General features: G+C 33.1%; 1 protein-coding gene across 3 annotated transcripts in view; it reads right to left on the bottom strand.

Moving 5' to 3' along the window:
* Afg1l (AFG1 like ATPase) overlaps window positions 1–24,945 on the bottom strand; it is a 198,995-nt gene that overhangs the window by 75,510 nt on the left and 98,540 nt on the right. For all 3 annotated transcript variants that reach the window (XM_048784887.1, XM_015499929.2, XM_048784924.1), the window contains one exon: window positions 16,390–16,448. In XM_048784887.1, coding sequence (XP_048640844.1) covers window positions 16,390–16,448 — 59 coding nt within the window. The remainder of the gene's footprint in view (window positions 1–16,389; window positions 16,449–24,945) is intronic.

Here is a 24,945-nt window from a genome sequence, read left to right as displayed (position 1 = left end):
AACCATCAAACATTATACTTTTCCAGCTCTGTCATAACAAACAGAACTTTAATTTATACTCCATTCTTCTACCACTGTTTACTTTATCTAAGAAAACCAAAGTTCTCATGCCTGAGAGAAAAAGGAAAAATATAATAGTGACACATGACAGTCTGGAAAGAAGTTGGTGCATGTACCTTCTGAGAATCTTTTTTTATAACCATTCTACCAAAACCACAACTGCAATTTTGATAAGCTTTCATTTTTTTTTCCCACAAAAAGGAACTGTACAATATATCACCAGGCTAATAGGAACTACCCACTATATATGCAGCTTTGCAAAATCTAATTTTTCATACCCAGAAATTTACCTATAAGATTTTTCCTTCTTATGTATAAATATCTATACCTAAGCAATAACTTTTCTACCTGAGAAAATATATATTTAATTATATATACATGTATATATAAAACTGTACTATAAATACTCAAAGCCCATATACATAAGATTCATTTGCACTATAATCATACTCTAAAATAATAAGGAAAAACTAAATTTCAATAAAAAGTTTAAAAATGACCTTTGTCCACTGTCAGAGACTTCATTATTTAGAGTTTTATGGTGTCCAGTATAACATTTATAAGTATTATTCTAAACTTTGGTTCTGCTCTTTCTTCATTGTATTTGCTCAACTTTTGGTCATTTCACTGTTCTTTAGCACTTTTATCTGAAAATGAAGAGATAACTTCAGTCAATTTTATACTTTATTCTTAACTCTGATAAAAGCCTTGAAGAGTAAACTTATAGCTATTAGCTAAAAACAAGTTCTAGATATATTTAATTTATTGTGTATAACTGGTAAATTGCAGTCAGAATCAGATCAATTACACTTTTGTAAAAGAAACATAAATAGATTCTTATTGATAAAAGCGATTGAGAGGGCCGGGATCATAGCTTAGTGCTAAAGCCTACCATGTGTGAGGCAGTGGGTTAGATCCCCAGCACCACATAAAAAAATAAACAAATAAAATAAAGGTATTGTGTCCATCTACAACTTAAAAAATATTTAAAAAGCAATTGAGAATATTTGACTAATTCTATATATAACAATAACATGTGCCACATGTAAATATAATGAATATGTGTACACACACACACACACACACACACACTGGACTTCATAGTTTAGTGGAAAGAACTCTCAATAAAAAGCAGAAATTTTGGATTTTAGACCTGACTCTGCCACTTGCTGGGCAATCTGAGGTAAGATGATTCCAGGTACATGCTTCAGTTTACCTTTGGTGGATAATAAGGTGGTGGGATATGTATTCCTAAGGTCCCTTCAGACTTTCAAACCCTGTGAGCATAAATACCTAAACACTTTTATTTATAGGTAAGGCTGGTCCTCACTAATATACACCAGTATGGGATGACTGATCACAGCCCAACGTCTGTTCTGATTGGTCTGTCAATATGGCAGCAGTTGTTTAAAAGTTTGAATGATTGTTCTTATTTACAAGCACTATTCAAGTTATGAAATGTTTAACATACATAACCTTCTGTTTGCATTCTGCCTTCTAAATGAGGACATTCCAGAAGTAAATGGGCCCTCTTACTTAACTTTTGGTTACAACCTAGAGTAACATATCTTTCCTATTGCCATCCCCAGCAAAAAAGAGACTCCTAGCATACAGTTACTCACTCCTACTCACTTTTCACTATACTATAATATTTTCTTACATTATAGTTATTTGTTGGTATGTCTATTTTCTATACCAGAACATCCTAATTTCCTTGATAGTAAGATTTATCTCAGTAACATTCATCACTGCATCCCCAGTGACTATACAACTAATAAATGCATGTTGAAATTGAAATATTACTTTCTTATACTTTATTCTATAAGGGTAAAACATTTGAGCTCTGTAAGATAATTAGACTTCTGTAGGCTAGGTAGCCTAGAAATTGAATACCATATTTAGAATGCTGTTAAGGGGAGAAATCTATCATGGTCCAAAATAAATAATTTACAAGGAAACTTCTGAAACTTAATATTCTTGCAAACTCTTAGCATCATAAGGGTCCTAGCAATCTTGTAGTCTAATACCATCATTTACAGATGAAAAAATATGTAAGTTCTGGCAGACTTAAGAGGCTTGTCCGAAGTCAATGACAGAGCCAGGCTCACAAAGATGGCCTTCTTAACACATTAGTTTTTCTGCCACATCATGGAAATCGCATAAACATCTGTGATGTGATTGTGTGGTTTGTATGTACATGCATATATATACACATATATATGTATGTGTGTTATTCTACTCTCAATTAAGAATTGTAATGATTAAGTTATTTTAGATATTGTGTAAGTTTACTCAGTTAATTAATTGTATTTTAATAATAAATGTATCCTAGCAATCATTATTGGCTAAGGAAAAAAACACTATAAGGATTTCCACATGTCTTTTGAAGCAAGTTATAAAGACCACTTCTTTTAATATACTTTATTTTTATTTTTTCCATATATTTATTTATTTATTATGTGGTGCTGAGGATCGAACTCAGTGCCTCAACGTGCGAGGCATGCACACTATCACTGAGCTATAGCCCCAGCCCCACAAAGATCACTTTTAATAAAAATAAAAACAAGTTGAATACTAACTACTGAAAGTAAGAGTAAATTTTGATTAATTTCAAAAGAGTAAAATTTGATTAATTTTCACATTAAGAAGTTCTTTCTGTGGATTCTAACTTTAGGACCAATACACATTTTTATTCTTATTAATATATATTAATATGTATATTCTTATTAATATATATGCCTGTGTATATATTCAGAGATAACATTGTCTCAATAACCTACATGGAAAGTGTAGATACAGTCAACAATAAATGAACATAGAAAGTATTTTGCAACAAGTACCCCCTATATACTATAATTTTGATGGAGAAAAGCTAAATTCACTTAACAGAAAAATATTTCTTGGATATCTTGAAGCCTTAAAAACTTGGCCAAACTATTGTTCGATGTGCACACAGTTTGTGTCTTCATACTCAGATGTTGTTGAAACAGCAGACTTAAAAGAAATAATGTCAATGAATCCTACCAAGCACTATACATGACCTCTGGGGTAATTAGCAATCATTCAAAAGCAACAAGACTAAAATGTTCTATTCTTTATTACTGTCAGCTCTTATCTTGATCAGCATTTTAATAAAGATGGTTCGTTTCTAAGACAGTTTCATGAATCAGTCATAATTACATTCTGACATGCAGTGAATAGTAAAGCAAAACTAAATATCACTTCATCAACCTTTCTAACCTTTATGCAAGTATTAACTGTAAATAATTTTTACACAATCCTACAACAGAAAATCTGCATATTTCTTAGCTTTGTACATACTTTACCCCAAATGAATTTCCCGTGACCTATACCTGAAAAACACAATCAGCCATAATTATCCAGTTTTGTGAGATGTTCAGGTGTTGCCTTTCAGAGTTCAAATCAACTTCAAGTATAAAAGGCTACTTTATTCCACAAATGGCACAATATGCAAAATGGGTTAAGTAGCCAAAAGCATCTCAGAGCATTGTGGATTGAAACATGTCTATCTACAATCAAAACGTCATAACAAAACTACACTAAAGCAAAGCTACACTATAAAAATAGATTTGTAGATTACACATTAAGGAATGGATCCCTGATGACTGCTACAGAAAGTCTTATAATTAAAATATGTTAAAAGAAGAATATTAATTAGAGGAAATCTGAAAGCTTAAGTATCTGAAGGGTAGATTCTTTTTTCATGTAATTCCAAAATAGCTGATGGAAATAGTTAAAAATGTATCAGAAATAAAAAATTTACTCAGAGATACTATTCTGACATTAAGGACAACACATAAACTATTTCAACTCTTCCCCTACCCATGTAATATGTCTAATTTAGTTTAAAGTTTTTAAATAGCTAATTTCTTTTTTGCTGATGAATAATTTTTAAAATATTTTAGATCATCAAAATGAACATAATTCAGCTACCAGAATAGACAGATACTAAATTTTAGGGGACTTATTTGCTTTAGCTCCCTCAGAATTTTCAAAGTTAATGCAATGCTTCCCCAAGAATAACTTCCTGTCTTTCCAGTAGTGGATATAGAATAAATGAACTATTTAGACACAGAAATAGGTTCTCAATCCTGTATGTCAACAAAGATTCCCCCCAAAACAGGTTATAGTAAATATACTGAGTAATAATTTTAACTAAACTAATTTCCATTTAAAAACTTTATTACTATGGAATAATAACCCACTTCCCATTTACTGTGTAATTTTAATTTGAAAATAAGTTCCCAATCTAAAATTATCCCCTGCGTGTTTTCCTACACATATATTTTATTAAGAAACGACCTTACTAGAATGTTACTGACTTGAAGGCAAAGAGGAACAAAGTGAGGATCTTTTTCATATGGGATTAAAAAACACAGAAATGTGTAAAGTCTTTTATGTGATAATTTTTGTTTAACTTTTCTATTTAGCTTTCTTGTGCATTATTCCTTTCTCTTATTGGAGGCGCAAGCAAAGAAGCAAAAAGAAGTGTTGATTTAAGAAAACAGATTTCCCAGAAAGAAAAAAACTGTGATTAAGATTTAAACAAAAGCTAAAAATGGCTTCCTCTGAGCCCTGAGGAGGTTCGCTACCTCATTAGGAACAACTGAAAACTTGTGATGCATTTTGTTTCAAGAGAATCCAAAAGTCCTTGGTATAAAGCAGACAGAGGGGTGCAGGGTCCATTCACTCTTTCTGTATCACCACCATTATGTAAAAAGTATAAAACACTGCCTTTATGCTGCCAAGCCACAATGACTCTTCCTACATCAAAGGATTTGCACCACTAGGGTTTTTTCTTCAAAATTTATTCAAGCTAAGGGCAGAGAGACAACGATTCATACACGCTAATTACGCCTAATTATCTATTCCCTTTTCTGACCAGCTTCGGCCAGTGTTATTTGCTATCTGGATTTCTCACAACCTCCCTTTGCCCTGTCCATCCAACCCAACAGTGAAGGCTTTGAAGAAAACAGTTGTGGCTTTTTAGAGTTTCCTCAAAATAGAGTTCAAGCAAATTAAATAATGATTCTGTTAGTTTTGACACATTTATGCATTAAATATGAGGACCTCTTGGTTAATTTGGCAAACGCCTCACATCTCTTCATGGGTGGGATCATAGTAACACCCTCTCTTACAGGAGCGTCTCCTCATGCTTTCTTTTCATGATCTAAATGAAATGTTTATTGGATTAAAGTTCTTCTCTGCGGACCTCCATGGTGGCCCGTGACAAAGAGCTTAAAAGTTCTATTAATTGGCTTGAGTTTTCAGGAAGGGGAAAGGGAGAATTCTATTTCACATTACATCACTAGCCAAGAAAGTTGCCACATGTAATTAAACTAATTTCTCTCATGATTCAAAGAAGCAACTAATTCATAATTAAGACACACTTCCTTTAAGTAATTTTTGCACCAAAGAATTGATTTCTTGTAATCTAACCAATATTAACTATTTATTCCAAGAAAAGAATTCAATTTCTAAGTAGTATATGTTTTATATGTAAACCATAGCTTGCTATATTTCAGTTGAATCCAAATATATATAATTTATATATTTCATGGAAAATGTCTATTTCTATTTTCCATAAGGGACTTAAAGGAAATATTTTAAAAAGCATTCACCACAAATTACTTTCCATAGGTAGGTCCTGACTAATACAAGATCTACATTCTAGTGTGAAGTTGGACAAGAATTACATTTTAAATATACATCACAACAACTTTTGCACTAGACATTTATTAATTTCAAGCACACAAAAGAAAGCGCAATTACACAGAAGTTTAATGCCTGTTACTATAGATACTTTTTTGACTTTCTTTTCCCCACATTTTTAAATGGTGCATTATATTTGTACATAATCTTGGGATTTATTGTTACATAATCTTACATGCCATTTTGGATTTTTTTTAAAAAAACAAGTAGATCACACTAACCCTCTATTCTTCTTCAACTTGCATTCTATGAATCTCCAGTAATCATGGGTACCCTTCCCTAGTATCAATTTTTGAACATAGATTTTTTTCAAGTATATATGAAATAAGCTCATTCATAAAAATATCTTGGGTAGATTTCCTTAATTTAATTAGCCAAAAACTCGTTAACTACAGAAGTATTTTCCAAGTCCAATGGTCATTTTTGTATTATAAAATGTTAAATACTAGGATACAAATTAATACTTTAATGGTTTGTGGGGGAAAGCCACAATTCTTTTCAATTCAGGAGTTCAGTCTGCTACTTTTGTTCTTTTTTGTTTCTTTCAGTCTTAAGTATTAAAAAGGCAACTCATAAATAAGGACATTATCACACTAACAAAGGGTTAATCCCTCCAAGGCTGACTCAGGTGACAACTCAGGGAGGTCAGTGAGGCACACTGACCTCCAAGTCTCATTCAGACAGTTTTGCACTCTGAAAGCTCTAGTACTAAAAGTTATAATGAACAAACTGACAAATCAATCTCACTAAGTATGAAAGTTATAGCAGGAGAAAACAGCAAATATCCATTTAGCAGACTAGTCTATCAATCCTAACACAGGTGGCTGGGCAAAGGCTGAACATTGCCATATTTTATCTCAAGGTTATAAACAATTTTTTTTCTAAAGTTTGTAAGTGGAGATCACACCATGAGAATATTCTACAATTGTTCACTATCAGGGTAAGTATTCCTTCTGGGAAAATATTTCTTTAAAAAAACATAAAAGAGGCGAATACACAGTTTTGTTTTTTTTTTTAACATTTTCAATAAAGGATACACAACAGTTGAGAAACTTAACAACCAAGTAGAAGAAATGGAGTCATTATCTGAACTTTAATTATATAACATTAGAATCTATCAATATGTTGCAAAAAAACAACATACAGTATTGTACAGAACATTTCTCATGGGAGGATTATTTTAGATTTGTTCATAATTATTCAAAATATCATATTGTTCAAAATATCAGTTCGTCTATTAAACTAATTGAAAACCTCATAAAATAAGTTAATGAAATTCACATTGAGAATTTTTCAACTTTAAAATTTATGAATTGCATGTATCTTTTAAGAATCATTATGGAATGAACCAAACAAAATGGTTTCTAAAAGTGTAAGTGATGGAATGAACAGTTTTTTTACCCAATATAAAACAGTAGTCTGGAACCTAATCAGATAAGAATAGCAAAGCTTGCCAGACAATTTAATCTTCAATAAAACCAAAAATGGTAGTCCACTTGAATTTAACCTAAAAAACTATTCTTCTGATCAAAAAATCAGTTGGTCTTCTTTTGCCTTTAACCATAATAATTTTAATAATGTATAGAATGCAAGGGATTGTATTGAATGAATATTAGTCAATGAATGTACAGTTAAGACAGGTTATTCTTTTAAAGTGTATGAAATTGAAGATATTTCTAAGATAGTTGATCCTAACAAAACTGACATTCTGAAGAGTTATTTGAGGGTGGGGATTGCGGCTCAGTGGTAGAGCACTTGCCTGGCATTTGTGAGGCACTGGGTTTGATTCTTAGCACCACATATAAATAAATGAATACAATACAATTCCATCAACAACGAAAATATATAATACTTAAAAAAGAGTTATTTGGTGGGGCTGTGGTTGTGGCTCAGTGATAGAGTACTTGCCTAGCATGTGTGAGGCACTGGGTTCAATTCTCAGCACCACATATAAACAAATAAATAAATAAAGGTCATTCGATAACTAATAAAATTTTTTAAAGAAAGAGTTATTTGAAATCTGGACCACCTTCTTAGCTTTCCTTCACCAAGCTGCCTCCCTTCCACCAACCATTTATCCAACAGGCTCTTGAAATGATACTTTCTTTGAGACCTACTTATGAATCTGTGATGACACAAGGGTTTCATCTCATAAAACAGGCACATTGTTTTAAATAGCTGTTTGTCCAAAATATGTTATACAGATTGGAGGTCAGCAAACTTTCTGTAAAAGGTCAGATAGTAAATAGTTAATATTTTAGGCTTTCAAGGTCACTGATCTCTGATACAGCTACTCAACTCTGCTACTACAGTGTGAAAAGAACCAGGAAATACATAAACGAATGAACACAAAGTTTTTCAATAAAATTTTATTTATAAAAAAATAGGCAGCAGGCTAGATTTGGCCACTGGCTATATTTTCTGACCCTGATAATTATTATCACAGACTACTTTAAAATACTCTAGAAATTTAGGAAAAGTTTAAAAGAGAAAATTTAAAATCACCTACAATCATATAATTCAGAAAAAGGTTCATTTTAAGATATTTATTTCCAGTATTTTCCCATGTAGGTACATTATTTCTATAGTTAATAAGATAATTAGTATGCTATTACATCTTTCACTCATATTATCTTTGATTATTATTCTGTATTATCAAAACTTTTAGCCAGATGTGGTGGTGCATGCCTGTAATCCCAGCAGCTTGGGAGGCTGAGGCAGGAGGATCATGGGTTCAAAGCCAGCCTCAGTAACAGCAAGGTGTTAAGCAATTCAGTGAGACCCTGTCTCTAAATAAAAATCAAAATAGGGCTGGGGATATGGCTCAGTAGCTGAGTACCCCTGAGTTCAATCCCTGGTACCCCTCCCCCCCAAAAAAAATAAAACTTTGGGAACATTCTAAATAATTATGCTATATCCCCTCATATGAGTGTTATATCATCATTTAATCAACTGTTCCTCTAAACACATGTGAGAAAGATGTAACAAAATTTCTGTGCTTATCATTGCTTTTTATAGTTATATTTATATCTTTTGTATCTGTGGTGAAACATAGCTGTGAGTTCCAAAAGAAAAGAGAAAAAAAGAAAAGAAAGACAGGTAGATAGATAGATGGCTATCCTCTTTCTTTCTTTCATTCTTTCTTTTTTTTTTTGAGGAGGGTATAGACATGAGAGAGAGAGAGAGAGTGTGTGTGTGTGTGTGTGTGTACTGGGAATTGAATCCAGGCCTCAAGTGTGCCAGGCAAGCACTCTACCACTAAGCTACATTCCCAGTTCCTTCTAAAATTTTATTTTGAGATGGGGTTCCCATAAGTTGCCCAGGCTAGCTTTAAACTTGTACTATTTCTGCCTCAGCCTCCTGAGCAGTGGAAATTATGGGTGGGTGGGTACCATCATACCAGGCTTCTTTCTTTCTTCTCTTTATAATTGAAAACAAAGAGATGGTTGGGGTGTAGCTCAGTGATAGAGCATGTGCTTTGCATGAAAAAGGCCTGGATCCAATACTGAGTACACGTGTACACACATACACACACAAACACACACACACAGAAAATCTAAAAAAGAGACTTATGTTTGTGGCCAAGGCAGAGAGATTGGAACAAAAGGATTCTGCCCTCTTGTCATAAATCACTAAGACACCAGACAAAACAGATGAGACAATTAATAGCAGACATTACACAATAACTAGCAAAAGAAAGCAATCCCTGAAGTATGAAAAATAAATCAGGCAAACACTACATTTTCTGTAGCTTTGTATCAATATGCAATTTCTAGCCTGCAGCACAATAACCTAAATGAGTTAAGGAGACAGTAATCAGAGTTTGGGGAACATGAAAAAGTTGAAATTTGCACAGTAAAGCTCAGATCAAGAGGAAGCTATGCAAGAATGATATCTGCATAGGGAATGTTTGTAATCTTTGAATATTAAGTTATACATGTACAAGCTGAAACTCCACAAGACTGGGCAAAGAACAACTTAAACAAAACCGGGAAATATAAGCATTCTGAACAACCAGATCGGAAAAACTTCTCTGAATACCAAGGAATTCAGTAGAAAGCTTAAAAGGGTCACACCTGGAAGAAGGGCTAAAACAGGCCTAGAGTTAAGGCTGATCTAGCTAGACCCTAACAAAACTTAAAAACAAGCCTTAAAAGGAACAAACTGATCTGTAAGAAACTTAATCACTTACCACAATAAAATTTAACACCTTAAAAGGAAAAAACAGAGATCTGATGTACTAATCATTATGCCCAGCATCCAATCATAAATTATTAGACTTGCAAAAGCAACAGGAAAATAGGAGTCATAACTTGGTTGGAGGATTAGACAGACCATAGAAATAAAACCAGAAATGACAGAGATAGGGCTGGGATTGTAGCTTAGTGGTAGAGCGCTTGCCTAGCACATGTGAGGCACTGGGCTTGATCCTCAGCACCACATGAAAATAAATAAATAAAATAAATGTATTGTGTCCATCTACAATATAAATAAGAAAAAAAAAGAAATAACAGAGATGACGGAATTAGCAGAAAAGGACTTTTAATTAGCTGACTTATGCTTCCGGGAAGACAGAAATAACACTTTTCCCTATCCTTCCTGCTATGGGTGGGGAGTATGGATAATTTAAAACCCTGGAAATTATGCATAAAGCACACATAAGAAAGCTGTGAAAAGTGGAAAGAAAGGCGAGTAACTACAGACCTTATGAAACAATGACCCAAGAAACAACAGGATGGTTGGAACTGAAGAAAACAGCGACTCAGAAATGCCAATGAACATGGACAAATGAGGGTCCAACAAATGAGCTGTCTTAATCCGAAGGACAGGAAAGGGGTAACTTAATGAGAGAAAACTTTTGGACAATAATTGCTCTACTGCAGTAAATACCATAGAGGAAGCTGTGACTTCACCCCACACCCACCATACCAGCAAAGACTGAGGGGAGTCTAGACTTCCACCCTTGCAATGCTGTAACTAAACACCTCAATACCACTGCCAGGATGACATCAGAGTAGGTCAAATAGGAACTGGAACTTTCAACCTAGCTAGCCAGTAATAAGCATCCCTCTTTGGCCACAATAGCAACAGAGAAATGTTGTCCAAATCCTCTTGTCAGTAGTAACAGAAGTACTTCCCTAACCTTCATTCAGGTGTCAATAGAGGCTAAGAAGTCTGAGCTTCTATCTATCTACCTACATCTGGCAGTAAACAAAGCAGAACTCTCCTTCTCCTGAAAGACTAGTGTCCAAAAAAACAGCTAAAACAGGAAGGTTAAGATCCCCAAGGAAGATATAGAAATTGAATACAAACACTTAGAAAGATGATCAAGGCTCTTTGTTGTCCCAATTCAAGAGAATTACATGTAGTGACAGCCACATCCCTGAGACATGGGTGAAAGTTGGAGTATTGGGCTCCTGGTCACCAGAATTGCTTTTAACATCTGGCTAAGTGGGTTATGAACTCCCATTTTTACCCCAAATATAGTTCATAACCCACTTGAATCAAATGTATGAAAGATGATATGTCAAGAGCTTTGTAATGTTTTGAACAACCAAAATAAAATAAAATAAAAAGAAATTCTAGAGCTTAAAAAGTTAAAAAAAAAAAAAAACCATCTGGCTAAACAGATGTTGTCACCATCAGTGACTCCTTCATTGACCTTGACTACATGGTCTACATATTCCAGTATTATTCCATCCATGGCAAGTCCAATGGCATAATCAAGGATAAAAACAAGAAACTTTCATCAACTGAAAGTCTATCTCTATTTTCCAGGAACAAGATCTTATTGACATTAAATGAGGAAATGCTCATGCTGAATATGTTGCAGGGTCTACTATCTAGGAGAAGGTAGGAACCAAAAGGGTCATTATCTCTGATCCTTCTGATGTCCCACATTTGTGACAAGCATGAACTAAGAGGAGTACAAAATATAGTCAGCAATGCCTCCTGCACCACCAACTGTTTAGCCCCCTGACCAAAGTCATCCATGACAATTTTGATGGACTCATGACTACTGTCCATAACATCACTGCTACTCAGAAGACTGTGGATGGCCCTCGGGAAAACTGGCTTGTTGGCCATGGAATTGCCCAGAACATCATCCCTGTGTCTACTGGTGCTGTCAAGGTTAGGAACAGGATCATTACTGGCAGGTGCCCACCTCACAATGTATTATTAGTCATGGATCTGACCTGACATCTAGAGAAAGCTGCTAAATATGATGGCATGAAGAAGGTGATGAAATGGATGTTGGAAAGCTCCCTAAAGTGCATCTTGGGCTCTGCTGAGGATCAAATTGTCTCCTTCAACTTGACATTCTTCTTTGATGTTGGAGCTGGCACTGCCCTCAATGACTGCTTTGTCACTGAGTTGGCAACAGCAATAGGATGATAAACATGGCCCACTTATGGCCCATATGGCTTCCAAGGAATAAGAGCCCCCTGGACCACTGGCCCTGGCAAGAGCACAAGACAAATTAAGAGACTCTCAGCTGCTGGGAAGTCCCTGCCCTAACTCAGTCCCCCAACACACTGAGAATGTCCCCTTCTTACTAGTTTCTATTCACATCCTGTGAAAAAAGGTTTGGGACTACGGAGCCCTACCTTGTCATGTACTATCAGTAAAGTCTGCTTCATCCCAGAAAGAAAAAGAAAAGATGTCAACATTGCTAAGCATATGGAAAATGCAAATAAAAATTGCAATGATACCACTTCACATTCAGGATGGCTATTATCAAAAAAGAAAGAAAATAACAAGTGTTGGCAAAGGTGTAGAGAAATTGGAACCCTTCTACATTGCTGGTGGGACTATAAAATGGTATAGAAAATAGTATGACAGTCCCATCCCCCCAAAATTAAACATATAATTACCATATAACCCAGCAATTCCACTTTGGGATATATATACAAAAAAAACTGAAAGTAGGAACTCAAACAATATTTATACACAAGTGTTAGAGCAATTTTATTCACAATAGCCAAAAAGGTGAAAACATTTCAAATGTCCATTAACAGATGAATAGCTAAATAAAATGCAGCATATACATATAATGGATTATTATGTCAAAAAAAAAGAATGGAATTCTAACACATGCTACAACATAAAAAAACCTTGAAGACAGTATTTTCTAATTTCCTTTGTGATTTCTTTAGCTGATAAACTATGTAGAAATATATATTTCTAAACACAACAAGAATTTTCTACTTATCCTTTTATTATTACATTCTTAATAAATGCTTGATTGCACAATGTCCAAGGAATATGCTCTATGTGAATTCAGTCTTTCAATTTGTTGAAACTTGCTTTATGGCCCAACATGTGGACAATTTTGTAAACATTCTCTGTATTCTTCAAAATAGTATTCTCCAGTTGTTGTGTATCATAATGGATCTGTCTATCCATCTCTCTCTATCAGGTTAGATTTGTTAATTATGCCGTTCAAGTATTTATTGTCACATATTGTTCACCACTAATCACTGAGAGACTTGTGGAAAGCATTTTTCAATATAAATGTAAATTTTTTTCTCTTATAATTTTGTCATTTGCCTTACATATTTGAAGGCTATATTATAAGTTCCCTGCAGTATTGAAATGAAAAATATCGCTTGTGAATGGAATTTTTTAAAATCATTAAGGAGTAATATTTCTTTCTTTCAGGTGTATTCATAACTGCCTGTTCAGGCATTTTTATCATGACTGCTTTAAAATCTTTATTAGATAATGCTAACATCTTTGTCATCATTGATTGATGTTGTCATAAATTGTCTTTTTTACATTCAGTTTGAGATCCTCCAAGTTTTTAGTATGAGTGATTCTCAATGGAAACTTGGGGATATTTTCTTAATTTGTCATAAAATTGTAAAACTTATTTTTTCAATGAAACCTATTATTTGAGAAAATATTCATAATATAAAATTTATCATCTAAACTATCTTATGTTCAATCCATTGACATTAAGTACATCCATGGTGTTGTATAATCTGCACCACTATTCTAGAACTTTCTCACCATCCTGATCAGAATCTCCATTAAACAATAACTACCCAGTCCTTCTTTCTCCCAACCTGTGGTTACCACTATTCTACTTTCTGTCTTTTATAAGTCTATCTTTTCTATGGCCTTATATAAATGGATCACATATTTGTCCTTTTGTGTCTAACTTATTTTTCCTAATTCTTTCAAAGTTCACTCACATAGCAAGTATCATTTTTATGGCAGATAGATACATCACATTTTATTTATTTATCTATTCATTTATTTATCTATTTTATTATTATCTATGGCTTTTAACAGTGTACTCCTCCTCCTCAGCATTCTTACTATCTTATGAAAATATCATTATTCACTAAGAGCTTATGTACGTTATTATTTTTGATTACCCCAAGCAATAAATCACAAGCTTCTGTGGTAGATTATAAACATGTTCTCATTTGGTTTATAGAGAACTTAGTGGAAAAATTGATGTTACAATATATTTTTTCCAAAAATATATTTCAACCTTGTTTATAATCTCTTTTATTAAACTAAGATCCTCATTTAAGACTGACTTCTGTGCATTTCTTAGTTGGGTCAAAATGAAGGTGTAACGCTATTATCTGTGAACAGGCAAAATGTTATTTAAATTAATGTGAAACAACATTTTCTTACAAAGGAAATGTCATGAGGCGAAACAGAAAAGCTCCAGAGAAGTGAGCTCATTTTCATTTCATTGATCCGATGATGTTTTCTTATACATAAGAAGTCTTCTGAGTAAATTAGACATTTCAAATCTTTTTTTAATCCAATCTGGAATTTCAATACCTGGAAATTTCAGTTCATGTTCAATTTCAAATTGTATATTATTCATCTTGGTTCATGTTCAATTTCAAATTATGGATTATTCATTTCTGATTTTCCTTCCTCTTAAAAATATTAGGTTGGGAAAGGAAAAGAAAATTAAGTTTAGTCTGTCCAATTTAGTTCCCTTTGATAGTGCTATTATATACTGAAGTTTGACAAATGACTAGCCAAAATGCTGGGTAGGGAGAAGGTTTAAGGCAAAAAAAAAAAAAAAAAAAATTATAGCCAAAAAGTTCCCTGAGAACATCTTGATTTGTTTTGTTCCGTGTGCCTTCTCTTTTTATATTTTGTACATTTTATGTTATACAAAGATACTGTCTATAATGCTTATTTTTCTTAGTTTCCAGGTTTATATCTTGATATCTATATATACCATATTACTTTGGATTCCTACTATGGATAAAACAATTCAAATCTACCTTCTCTCTATATGCAAAACATGAATATCAGAGGAAAAATTACTAATAGCATAAATCTTCCAAAAGTACTTTACCTACATCTATAAATATCTTGGAGAAATTAGAATCCTTAGGAAGCTAAAGTTGGTCAAGGGAACAAATGTTTAAATTCTCCTAAGTATAGCATAGAAAATAAAGTTTGGCATCAACACTAATTTCAACTAATGGACATATATATATCAAAAAGATTGTCCCTGTCCTTAGAGTATATGAAGATAAATATTTTAACTTTCCTTTCTTGGTGGAATTTTGGGGGGTTTTAGTTTTTGTTTACATATGACTTTATTATTTCCTCAGATACTTTGATTATGGACTGGGAAAAATTATGTACCTGAAATTAAGGGAATCATGTCTTGGCACATACCTGTACTTCTTTTTAAAATATTTTTTAATTATGGATGGACAATACCTTTATTTTATTTATTTATTTTTATGTAGTGCTGAGGATTGAACCCAGTGCCTCATACATGCTAGGCAAACGCTATACCACTGAGCTACAACCCCAGCCCCGTACTTCTTTTTGGTACTACATACTTCACTTTCTGTATGTGGTACATTTTATATCCTCCCCTAGATTAAATGACTTAAAAGCAAAAAAACCAGCCTATTTTCTAATTATATTATGCCTGTTGTGGCACTTTGCACATAGTAGGTTTTTAATAAACTTTGGTTGACTATGGAATTATTGAACAATCATGTAAAAATTACTTAAAATTAACAGTAAAAATGGAAGCTATTTTATTCTTAATCATATTGTAATGAAGACTATTTTAAACTCTTTGCAGTGATGATACACACAAATATTTAAACTATTTATGTGCCTCAACTTGACATAATTTCATGATAACTTGATGGCAATCACATTTAAATATATTAGAATATTTTTGTAATAATGCTATTCTAGAATAGCAACTTTAATAGCTGGGAAAACATGTTAATAATGGCCATTAACCTGAAGGAAACAGGGAACATTAAATATTTTTTTCAGAAATAAATGTATAAGATTAAATATTCCACTAAAATATTTATGAGCAAACCTCAAATTAAAATCCATAAAATGCAAACCATCAAATGTTTCAGTTATAGAATAATTTAGACTATATTTTGCAATTTCTCCATGTACATATGGGTGAATACTGTGTAAAAAAATTCATTTTCTTCTTTGGTGTCTTTTACTATCACTATTTAAATACCAAAATGAATTCTGCTTGAATGCAAGACCAAGGCAGTCCTGTAGAAGACCTTCTATCGATCAATATGATCTCAGTGTACACAAGCAAGTTATTTTCCTTACCTTCAGGACAGCTATGAATGGTACAAAGTTAGCCCTTTGGAGTCCATTTTTATAGAGGTCTGAAAGAAACAAATGATATTAACTTTTTACTTAGTTCAAATCATAATGTTAGTTTGTTCAGTCTGGCAAATAAACTCTCCACTGATTTAAAATAAATTTTCAAAAAGATAAAGGAGCAAAATTTTTTTAAAAGGTGATTTCTATTAAAATATAACACAAAATTCGCTATAATTTTGATAAAAGAAAAAACAGTCACAAAAAGATGAAAAGGCATTCAATCAAATTAGTTTTAAACACAAAGGGCATAGTTGCATATGCCCATAATCCCAGCTGCTGGAAAGTTGAGGCAGGAGGATCACAAATTCGAGGCCATTCTGGGCAATTTATCAAGATCCTGTCTCAAAATTAAGTTTTAAAAAGGGTTGGTGATGTAGCTCAGTGGTAGAGCACTTGTCTAGCATAATTGACATAGCTCTTGGTTCAATACCCAGTAATTCTCCCACCCCCATCACCAAAACTTAGCTTTAAGCAGTAATAAGATATAATAAAAGAATTTGGAAGCGATCCCTTCCAAAATCCTAACTTAATAGCCTAATATAAGAAAGTGATATACTTAAAAGTATCTAAAACTGGAATACATAGAATTCTACTGGGAAAAGAATCATAGTCGTATTTTCTCAGTCTATAATATAAATTTTCAGTAAAGAATTAAAATTTGTTTACTAAGATGAGCCTTTTTAGAAAACACATCAATAGAATTCCTCCTGTATTTGTATCAAGGTTACATATTTGTCATCAAGGTAAAGATATGTCACTTTAAATGAAACTGTCTAAAAATTAAAACTCTAATTTCTATTCTCAATAAACTGTAAACAATTATATCATAAATAGGTAGTATTTACTGGTTTAGAAAGATGCTTTTCAATAAATGTATGTGTAAAATGTATATTTGTTTACACGTACAAACATACTTGTCATGAATAAACAACTAAAAAGGGGAAACAAATTTTAAGCACTGCATTATTCCTTTTTAAGTTTGTTTTTGTAGATGTAGATGGACAGCATGCGTTTATTTTATTTGTTTATTTTTATGCAGTGCTAAGGATCGAACCCAGGGCCTCATACGTGCTACATGTGCTAGGCAAAAGCTCTTGCCACTAAGCTACAGCCCCAGCCCACATATTATTCTTTAAAAAGGAAGACTTCTTAGAAAAAAATGTTTAAAAGTTTGAAATTTTATTGCATAAGCCAATCTACAAAGTTATTAGATCTTTGAAAAAAATATAAAAATAGATATAGCAGGGGCTGGGGATATAGGACAGTGGTAGAACTCTTGCCTAGCATGCTAGAGGTCCTTGGCTCCAACCCCAGCACTACACACACACACACACACACACAGGAACAGCAAAAAGTGTTCTCAATAATAATAAATACAAGTTAAATTAAATTGTATCGCATTCTTTTTAGTATGGACTTATGGGATCTTTTCTATATTTCCTTATTTGGAGAAAATGTGTTAAATATGATAGATTTCAACTGCCACATTTACTAATGGAAATAAAATATCATTAAGAAATATTTATTCTCTTTAGAAAAATGTTCATCATAATATCATTATAGTGAAGAAAGTATTTGCATAAGCTCTTTGGTTAATTAAGGACTAGAAGCTTCAATTCAGTTTCATTTAATATTTCATTTAGGGATACTATAAAAGATAAATAAGGTTGGTCAGGCTGTTAAGATTTCAAAATTCAAAATAAGATACTTTCTTTCCTTATAGTCAATAATTCTAATGAGTAAAATGGGCAAAATGTAGGAAACAGGTTTAAAGTTAAGTATATTCATAGTCTTCCTTACCTACTAAGAGTTTCTGGGAAAGGTACATAAAAGTATTGCTGTATGTGAAGAGTTAACAACCATGATTGTCAAAAAGTGGTAAAAATTTTAAAATAAGATAATTTTTAAAATATACCCAATGTTTATGGCAGCTTTACTCATAATATCTAAAAACTTCAGTTTTTAGTAATAGCTAAAAACTGGAAGCACTCCAAATGCCTATCATTAGCGACAAGATAAACAAATTGTGGGATATCTGTATGATGGAATACTACTTAGCAATAAAAAAGATAAAGTATACACACAGCAAAATAGATGAACCTCAAAACAATAACAGAGTAAAAGAAGCCAGACCAAAAAATTGAGTACATATTGTGTGCTTCCATTTATATAAAACTCTAGAAAAAGCAAACTAATCAATAGTAACAGAAAGAAAATTAGTGGTTGCCTGAGAGGGGGAGGACAAGGTTGACAGAGATGAAAAGGGGGCAAGGAAACTTTTGAGGGTGATGGAAAATTTCACTACATGATTATGGTGACAGTTTCACAGATGTGGAGGTATGGCACTATTTTTAAAATTGTATCTTTTAAATTTGTGCTATTTGTAGTGTATCAAGTATATCTCAATAAGCCTTTTTAAATTTGTATTAGAAAAAGTATACACAATGTTATTGAACGTCAAAATACAATGCTATAGAATTAAAACTAAGATATTACAATAATGAAAGTTTTGGTTAAGGTAATTGTTTGGTTTGTAGAATAACATCTTTTTATGACATATAAGGCCCTCTGATGTAGTTTAACAATTTAAATGCACCTTTTAAAATGTTAATGACAATGAGACAGATAAAGGCTTACTCATAATGTTCTTGATTAAAAGATTTTCACTCATCAGCAAAGTTAAAGTAGAATAATAATGCTTTTATTTATTAGAGACTTAATTTTTTAAAGGGTTAACTTTTTAAAACTCTGCCTTGGCAAAGATACATAATTTAAAACTTTATACTCTGAGAAGTATTTTCTAAACAGAATTCTAAACAGAAATTATTTGGCTTGAAAACCTTTAGGGTTTTATAGGACACTTAAGTAAAAAAAGGATTGTACTCATTAAATTGAAGAGTTTCTCTGCAATTCAAATAACATGCTAATTATCAATGCAATAGATCCATCTTCTGAAATGTTATTTGGCTACCAAAATTTTTAATATTAGTTGTTTAATATTATTGTTGTTAGACATAAAGATTTTATAATACATTGATATCAACGTTTGTCATTATTTACTAAATACTATTTAAAAATTTAGCAGTTCTCGCCTATGATTTTTTAATGCTCTCTGAACAGAGCTAAATGAACACTTGGTCATATAAGACAGAGTACTGGAATTATGAGACATTCATTTTGTAGAGAATAGCATAAGGACCTCTAAATTCTTCACAGTGAATGACTATAATAATACTTACAGATGAAATGCATGCAAAGAGGATTTTTAAAGTAATTACAAGTACATAAATACTTTGGAGATGCACATGGATATGAAGATCTTTTCCTTAAAAATCCAAGTGTCAAAACCCAGAGGGTGAATAATGCTAATTTATATATGTGTAAATTAGTTTAGGGTAAGAAAAACATTTAAGGCAGGTAATTAAAAAGAGTTTTCCTATAAAGTAACATAGAATAATTATATGGTTTTATGGAGTCAATCTGATTTATCCTTCAAGATATTCTTATTTTATTATAGATTAGAAGAAAAGGGCATCTTTAGAACATTTAAACAGCAACAGCTACTTAGCTTCTTTGAAAAAAACAACTAAAGTTCAAATAATATTACTAAATCTGAAGATAATATAGCTAATTAAATGTTCCTATTTGAGAGTATATTATTCTTTGATATTCAATTCAATATATAATCATAATTCCTACTATTTTTCTACACTGAAATGAGTGCTGAAGACAAAAGATAAACAAAAAGAGAAACTAGGATTTACAAAGTCCCTATTAGAAGCCAGGCAAGTTGATGGACACCTCACACAAATCATAATAACCCTACAAAGCAGATATTTTTATCTCTATTTTATAGATAAAGCAACTGATATCCAGGGTTTTGAAGATAACTGGCTGAATTCCCAGCCAGGAATTGATAGACCTAAAATTAGAGCCAAGGACTTTGATAACACTAAAATTTACAGACTTTTTCAGAATCACTGTGACCAGTGGGCTTATGATAGTTGACAGACATAACCAGATTGTAAATATGATATGATTTAAAATGGGATGTCATATATAAGCCTAATACACAAAGCAGGAAACTTATAATTTTATCTGTGTGTTTAATGACAGCTTTATAGAGCTAACATTGGAACTGGACTACATTGGAACACTGAGAAGGTGCTACCAATTAGAGAGGATAAAAAAGAATTCTAGGCAGCAGAATCAGCATGAGCTTATTACTTCCTCTACCTTTGCTAATACTACGCTGCTTAAATGGCAATTTTTTGTGTGTGGTGGACCAACTTTCAGAGTGGTCCTCCATGATCCTCAACAAGTGTTCACAGCTTTGTGTAAACAATGGACACCAGAAATAGGAAAGTTATCTCTCAGAATATCGAACAAATGTAATGAACTCCACAACTACCCCCAGCTTAGAGCCTGTGGCAAGTTTATAGGATACTGTACAGGGATGGCAAACTAAGGCAGAGACACATGGACACAGGGAGTGAGAGAATCAGAGAAAAGAGAATGCCCAGTGAGAGAACACTGAAGATCACTGAATCCCCAGCTGAGTTCTCATCAGCAAAGGGGTGTGAGGAATTACCTGAAGCCAAAGAAAGAATTATCTAAAAGCATTTGAGGAAACGATCACTGGAGTTCACAGATGGCTGAAAACAGTGTCGTTCCCACCAAACTGCCATAATTCATGACACATTTGGTCAAGTATTGAGAAAGGATGATCTCAATAGTGAGAAAAATTAGTCCTAGAGTAAATGCTCTCTGGTCCTACCACAAAAAGTTTAAAAGCAATACTCAAAAGAATCAAACTGCTAAGAGAACAATACTCATGGGAATGATTAGGAATAAAAAATATATACAAAAAATTTTTACATAATATCAAAGTACTTAGAAGTTTAATGAAAATTATAAACCTACAGATCTAAAATGCTCAATAAACTCCAAACTTGGTGTAGAAGACTACACCAAGGCACATGGATAATCACACTGCTTCAAAATCGTGATAAAGAAAAATCTTATAAGTAGCCAGATGCCGGGTGCAGTGGGGGTGCACACCTGTAATCCCAGCTTCTCAGGAAACCAAAGCAGGAGGATCATTGAGCCTAAGAGTTAAGGCCAACATGGGCAATGTAGCAAGAGCTGTCACAAAAAAAGAAATAAAACAAAAAATAGGAGCCAGAGGGGAAAAGGCACATACATACACACATACAGAGGAATAAAGAGAGGATTGATTGCATCTTCATGTTGGAAACAATATAGGTGAGAAGTTGGTGAAATAACATGGGAATTGCTTTAGAGATGGCAGGAAAAAGAACTCCATTCCATCAATCCTACAAATAGTCCTATCAATTAAATTCACTTTTACACAAATAATAATTGCTAACCCTCCACTTCCATGTTTCAAATGCTTATAAGAGTGGTAATGAGAATCCAAGGAAATCATAGGCTCCAAAAGGTCTCTTTTTTAATGACCCATAGAAGTGCTAATTTTCTCTTTTTTAAAATTTGTTTTTAGTTGTTGATGGACCTTTATTATATTCATTTATTCATATGCGGTGCTGAGAATTGAACCCAGTGCTTCACACATGCTAGCCAAGCGCTCTACCACTGAGCCACAACCCCAGTCCCTAATTTTCTCTTTATAAAATGCTACATAAAATCTTGATTACAAAATACTGTCATCCATATGTTTAAAGGTCAAACACCAATGATGTGGTTTTTCACATAAGAGATTCTTTTCATAATAGAAGTCAATGGACTTAAATATCATAACTGCAGTCTTCAGGGCTGGGATTGTAGCTCAGTGGTAGAGCGCTTGCCTAGTACGTTCAAGGACCTGAGTTTGATCCTCAGCACCACATAAAAATAAATAAAGATATTGTGTCCAGAGGCTGGGGTTGCCGCTCAGCGGTAGGGCACTCACCTTGCACATGCAAGACCCTGGGTTTGATCCTCAGCACCACATAAAAATAAACAAGTGAAGTAAAGGTATTGTGTCCAACTACAACTAAAAAATAAATATTAAAAAAAGTAACTGCAATCTTCAACGAAAGAGCAGAACTTAAGCATTTCTGGGAATCCTTTGTACATGAAGAAGATCCAAAACTAGCCAGGTAAAATCTGATAGCAGAGACTACAACCCTCCTGTTAACTTCAACTATCTATTTCATTGTCAAGTGTGAGTGACTGAGGCTCAGATGACAATAGTTTCCACTTTGGACTCTAAAGGTTGTCCTTGGCAATATGAAGTCTTTATCATAGATAGGGTGTTGGTGTGAGTGGGTGACTTTCTTCAACTAATTTCTTTAAAGAGTTCATTTAAGTTCCTTGTGGATTTTGTGCTGTTCTGTAGAAAAAAATTGCATGAATGAGTTGGCAGTCCTTAACATCTTTCTCCATGACTTTTCTTTTGCAAAAATAACACATTTACTTCCTGCCAACTACAAAATTAGATAGGCCTTTCTATTAAAGATCTTTTAATCAATTCCTTAATATTGATATCACTCATGATTACAGCTGTTGCTTACTAGAGAAGTACACTGGCGATAAGGCAGAAAATCATCCTTGTTCAGCCATAGTCCAGTTTAGGAATTTATATAGTTCATTTTGCCCTATGGCTGAACTGATCATAGGACCAAAACTGTCTTCCACAAAACACCTATAATACCTTTCTGTAGGAAACAAACTTCAGCACCATGGCTTGGAAGTCAAGAATACAAGCCTACTACTGAGGAGAGAAAAGCTGAGCCTTGCACAGCATTCTCTGGGGGCACCCGAGGTCCAGTTTAGGTGTAGGGCAAACAGAGGAGACAACTGCACATTTATCATTACTGACCAATACCTGCCCATTAGCAGTCACACAAGACCATCTCTACAGCTGAGACCACACTGTGACTTCATAGTCCCACTCCTCTGCTACTTCGGGAAGCCAGCCAAGACACCTGACCTCCCTTCTACCTCAGAATTCATCTTCACTGTAAAGGAAAAGCCCAGCTTTTCCTGAAGTCTATTTAATCTGATATTAATAAACCCACTCAGCCTTTGTATCATTACTGTTTGTATGGCACATCTTTCTACATTCAATTACATTCAATCTATATCTTTCTTTCTGTTTAAAGTATATTTCTTGGTATTTTTTTAATACATTTGAAAATCTTTACCTTTTTATTGGTATGTTTAGTTCACAACAATGAATAGTTACATCTATTATTTTATTATGTATTTTCTGTTTGTCCTGTGCTTTTTTCTTTTCCTGCCCCTGCCCCCTTTTTTAATTACTTGAATATATCTTAAAATTCCTTTTGAATTTAATCTATCAGACTTAATTTTAATTGTTGTTCTATAATTGCAACATACATCCTTAACTTTTGTATTTGTATGTGTGCTTGTGTATTATGTGTCCTGTGTGTTGCTGAAGATTAAACCCTGGTCTACCCATGTATAAGTCAAGTGTTCTACCACTGAGGTATGTACTCAGCCCACACATCCTTAACTTTTTGTACTCTACTTGGAATTATTATACCACTTCAAAGAAATGTAGAAACAGTATATCCATGTAGGTCCATCAAACTTCCCTTTTATGCTATTAGTATCATATGTCTCATATCCACATACATTATAAACTCTACAAAAGAATGTTTTAATTTATGTAAAATATTAGAAAAGCAATTGTAAAATTATGTAAAACAATCAAGAAACCCCATAGCTAACAATTCTTATTTATTTATTTATTTATTTATGGACACAATACCTTTATTTTATTTATTTATTTTTATGTGGTGCTGAAGGTCAAACCCAATATCTCACACATACTAGGCAAGCACTCTGCCACTGTGCTATAACCACAATCCCCCATAGCTAGCAATTCTGATGCTCTTGTTTTCTTCAGGACCCAGGTTGCCATCCAATATTATTTCCCTTCCACCTAAAAAATTGTTTTGGAATCTCTTGTAGTACATGACAGATGGTGATATCCTCTTAGTTTTCTTTTATCTAAGAGTGCATTGTTTTCATTCCTGTTTTGCTGGATATACAGTTCTAGGTTGACAGTTATCTCCTCTACATTTTAAAGATGTTGTTGCACTGTTTCTCATTTCCACAGTTTCTAGTGGAAGTCACGAGATCCTAATAATTGTTCTTCTATATTTAATGTGTTTTATTTTCCTCTGGCTGCCATCTTGATTTTCTCTTATCCTTAGGTTTGTAACAATTTCACTACTCTAGAAAAGGTTTTCTAGTATTTATTCTGCTTAAATAAGTTCCCAAGGTTCTTGAACTTATAAATTTATGTTTCCCCTCAGATTTAAAAATGTTTCAGTCAGGGCTGGGGTTGTGGCTAAGCGGTAGAGTGCTCACCTAGCACATGCAAGGCCCTGGGTTCAATCTTCAGCACCACATAAAAATAAATAAATAAAATAAACGTATTATGTTCAACTAAAACTAAAAAATAAATCCAAAAAAAAAAAAAAAAAAAAAAAAAAAAAAAAAAAAAAA

The sequence above is a fragment of the Marmota marmota genome, unplaced genomic scaffold, assembly GCF_001458135.2.
Source record: "Marmota marmota marmota unplaced genomic scaffold, marMar, whole genome shotgun sequence".
In the NCBI taxonomy this organism is placed as follows: Eukaryota; Metazoa; Chordata; class Mammalia; order Rodentia; family Sciuridae; genus Marmota; species Marmota marmota.
Note: the sequence above shows the minus strand (reverse complement) of the source record. Positions and strands in the feature narration are given on the sequence as shown.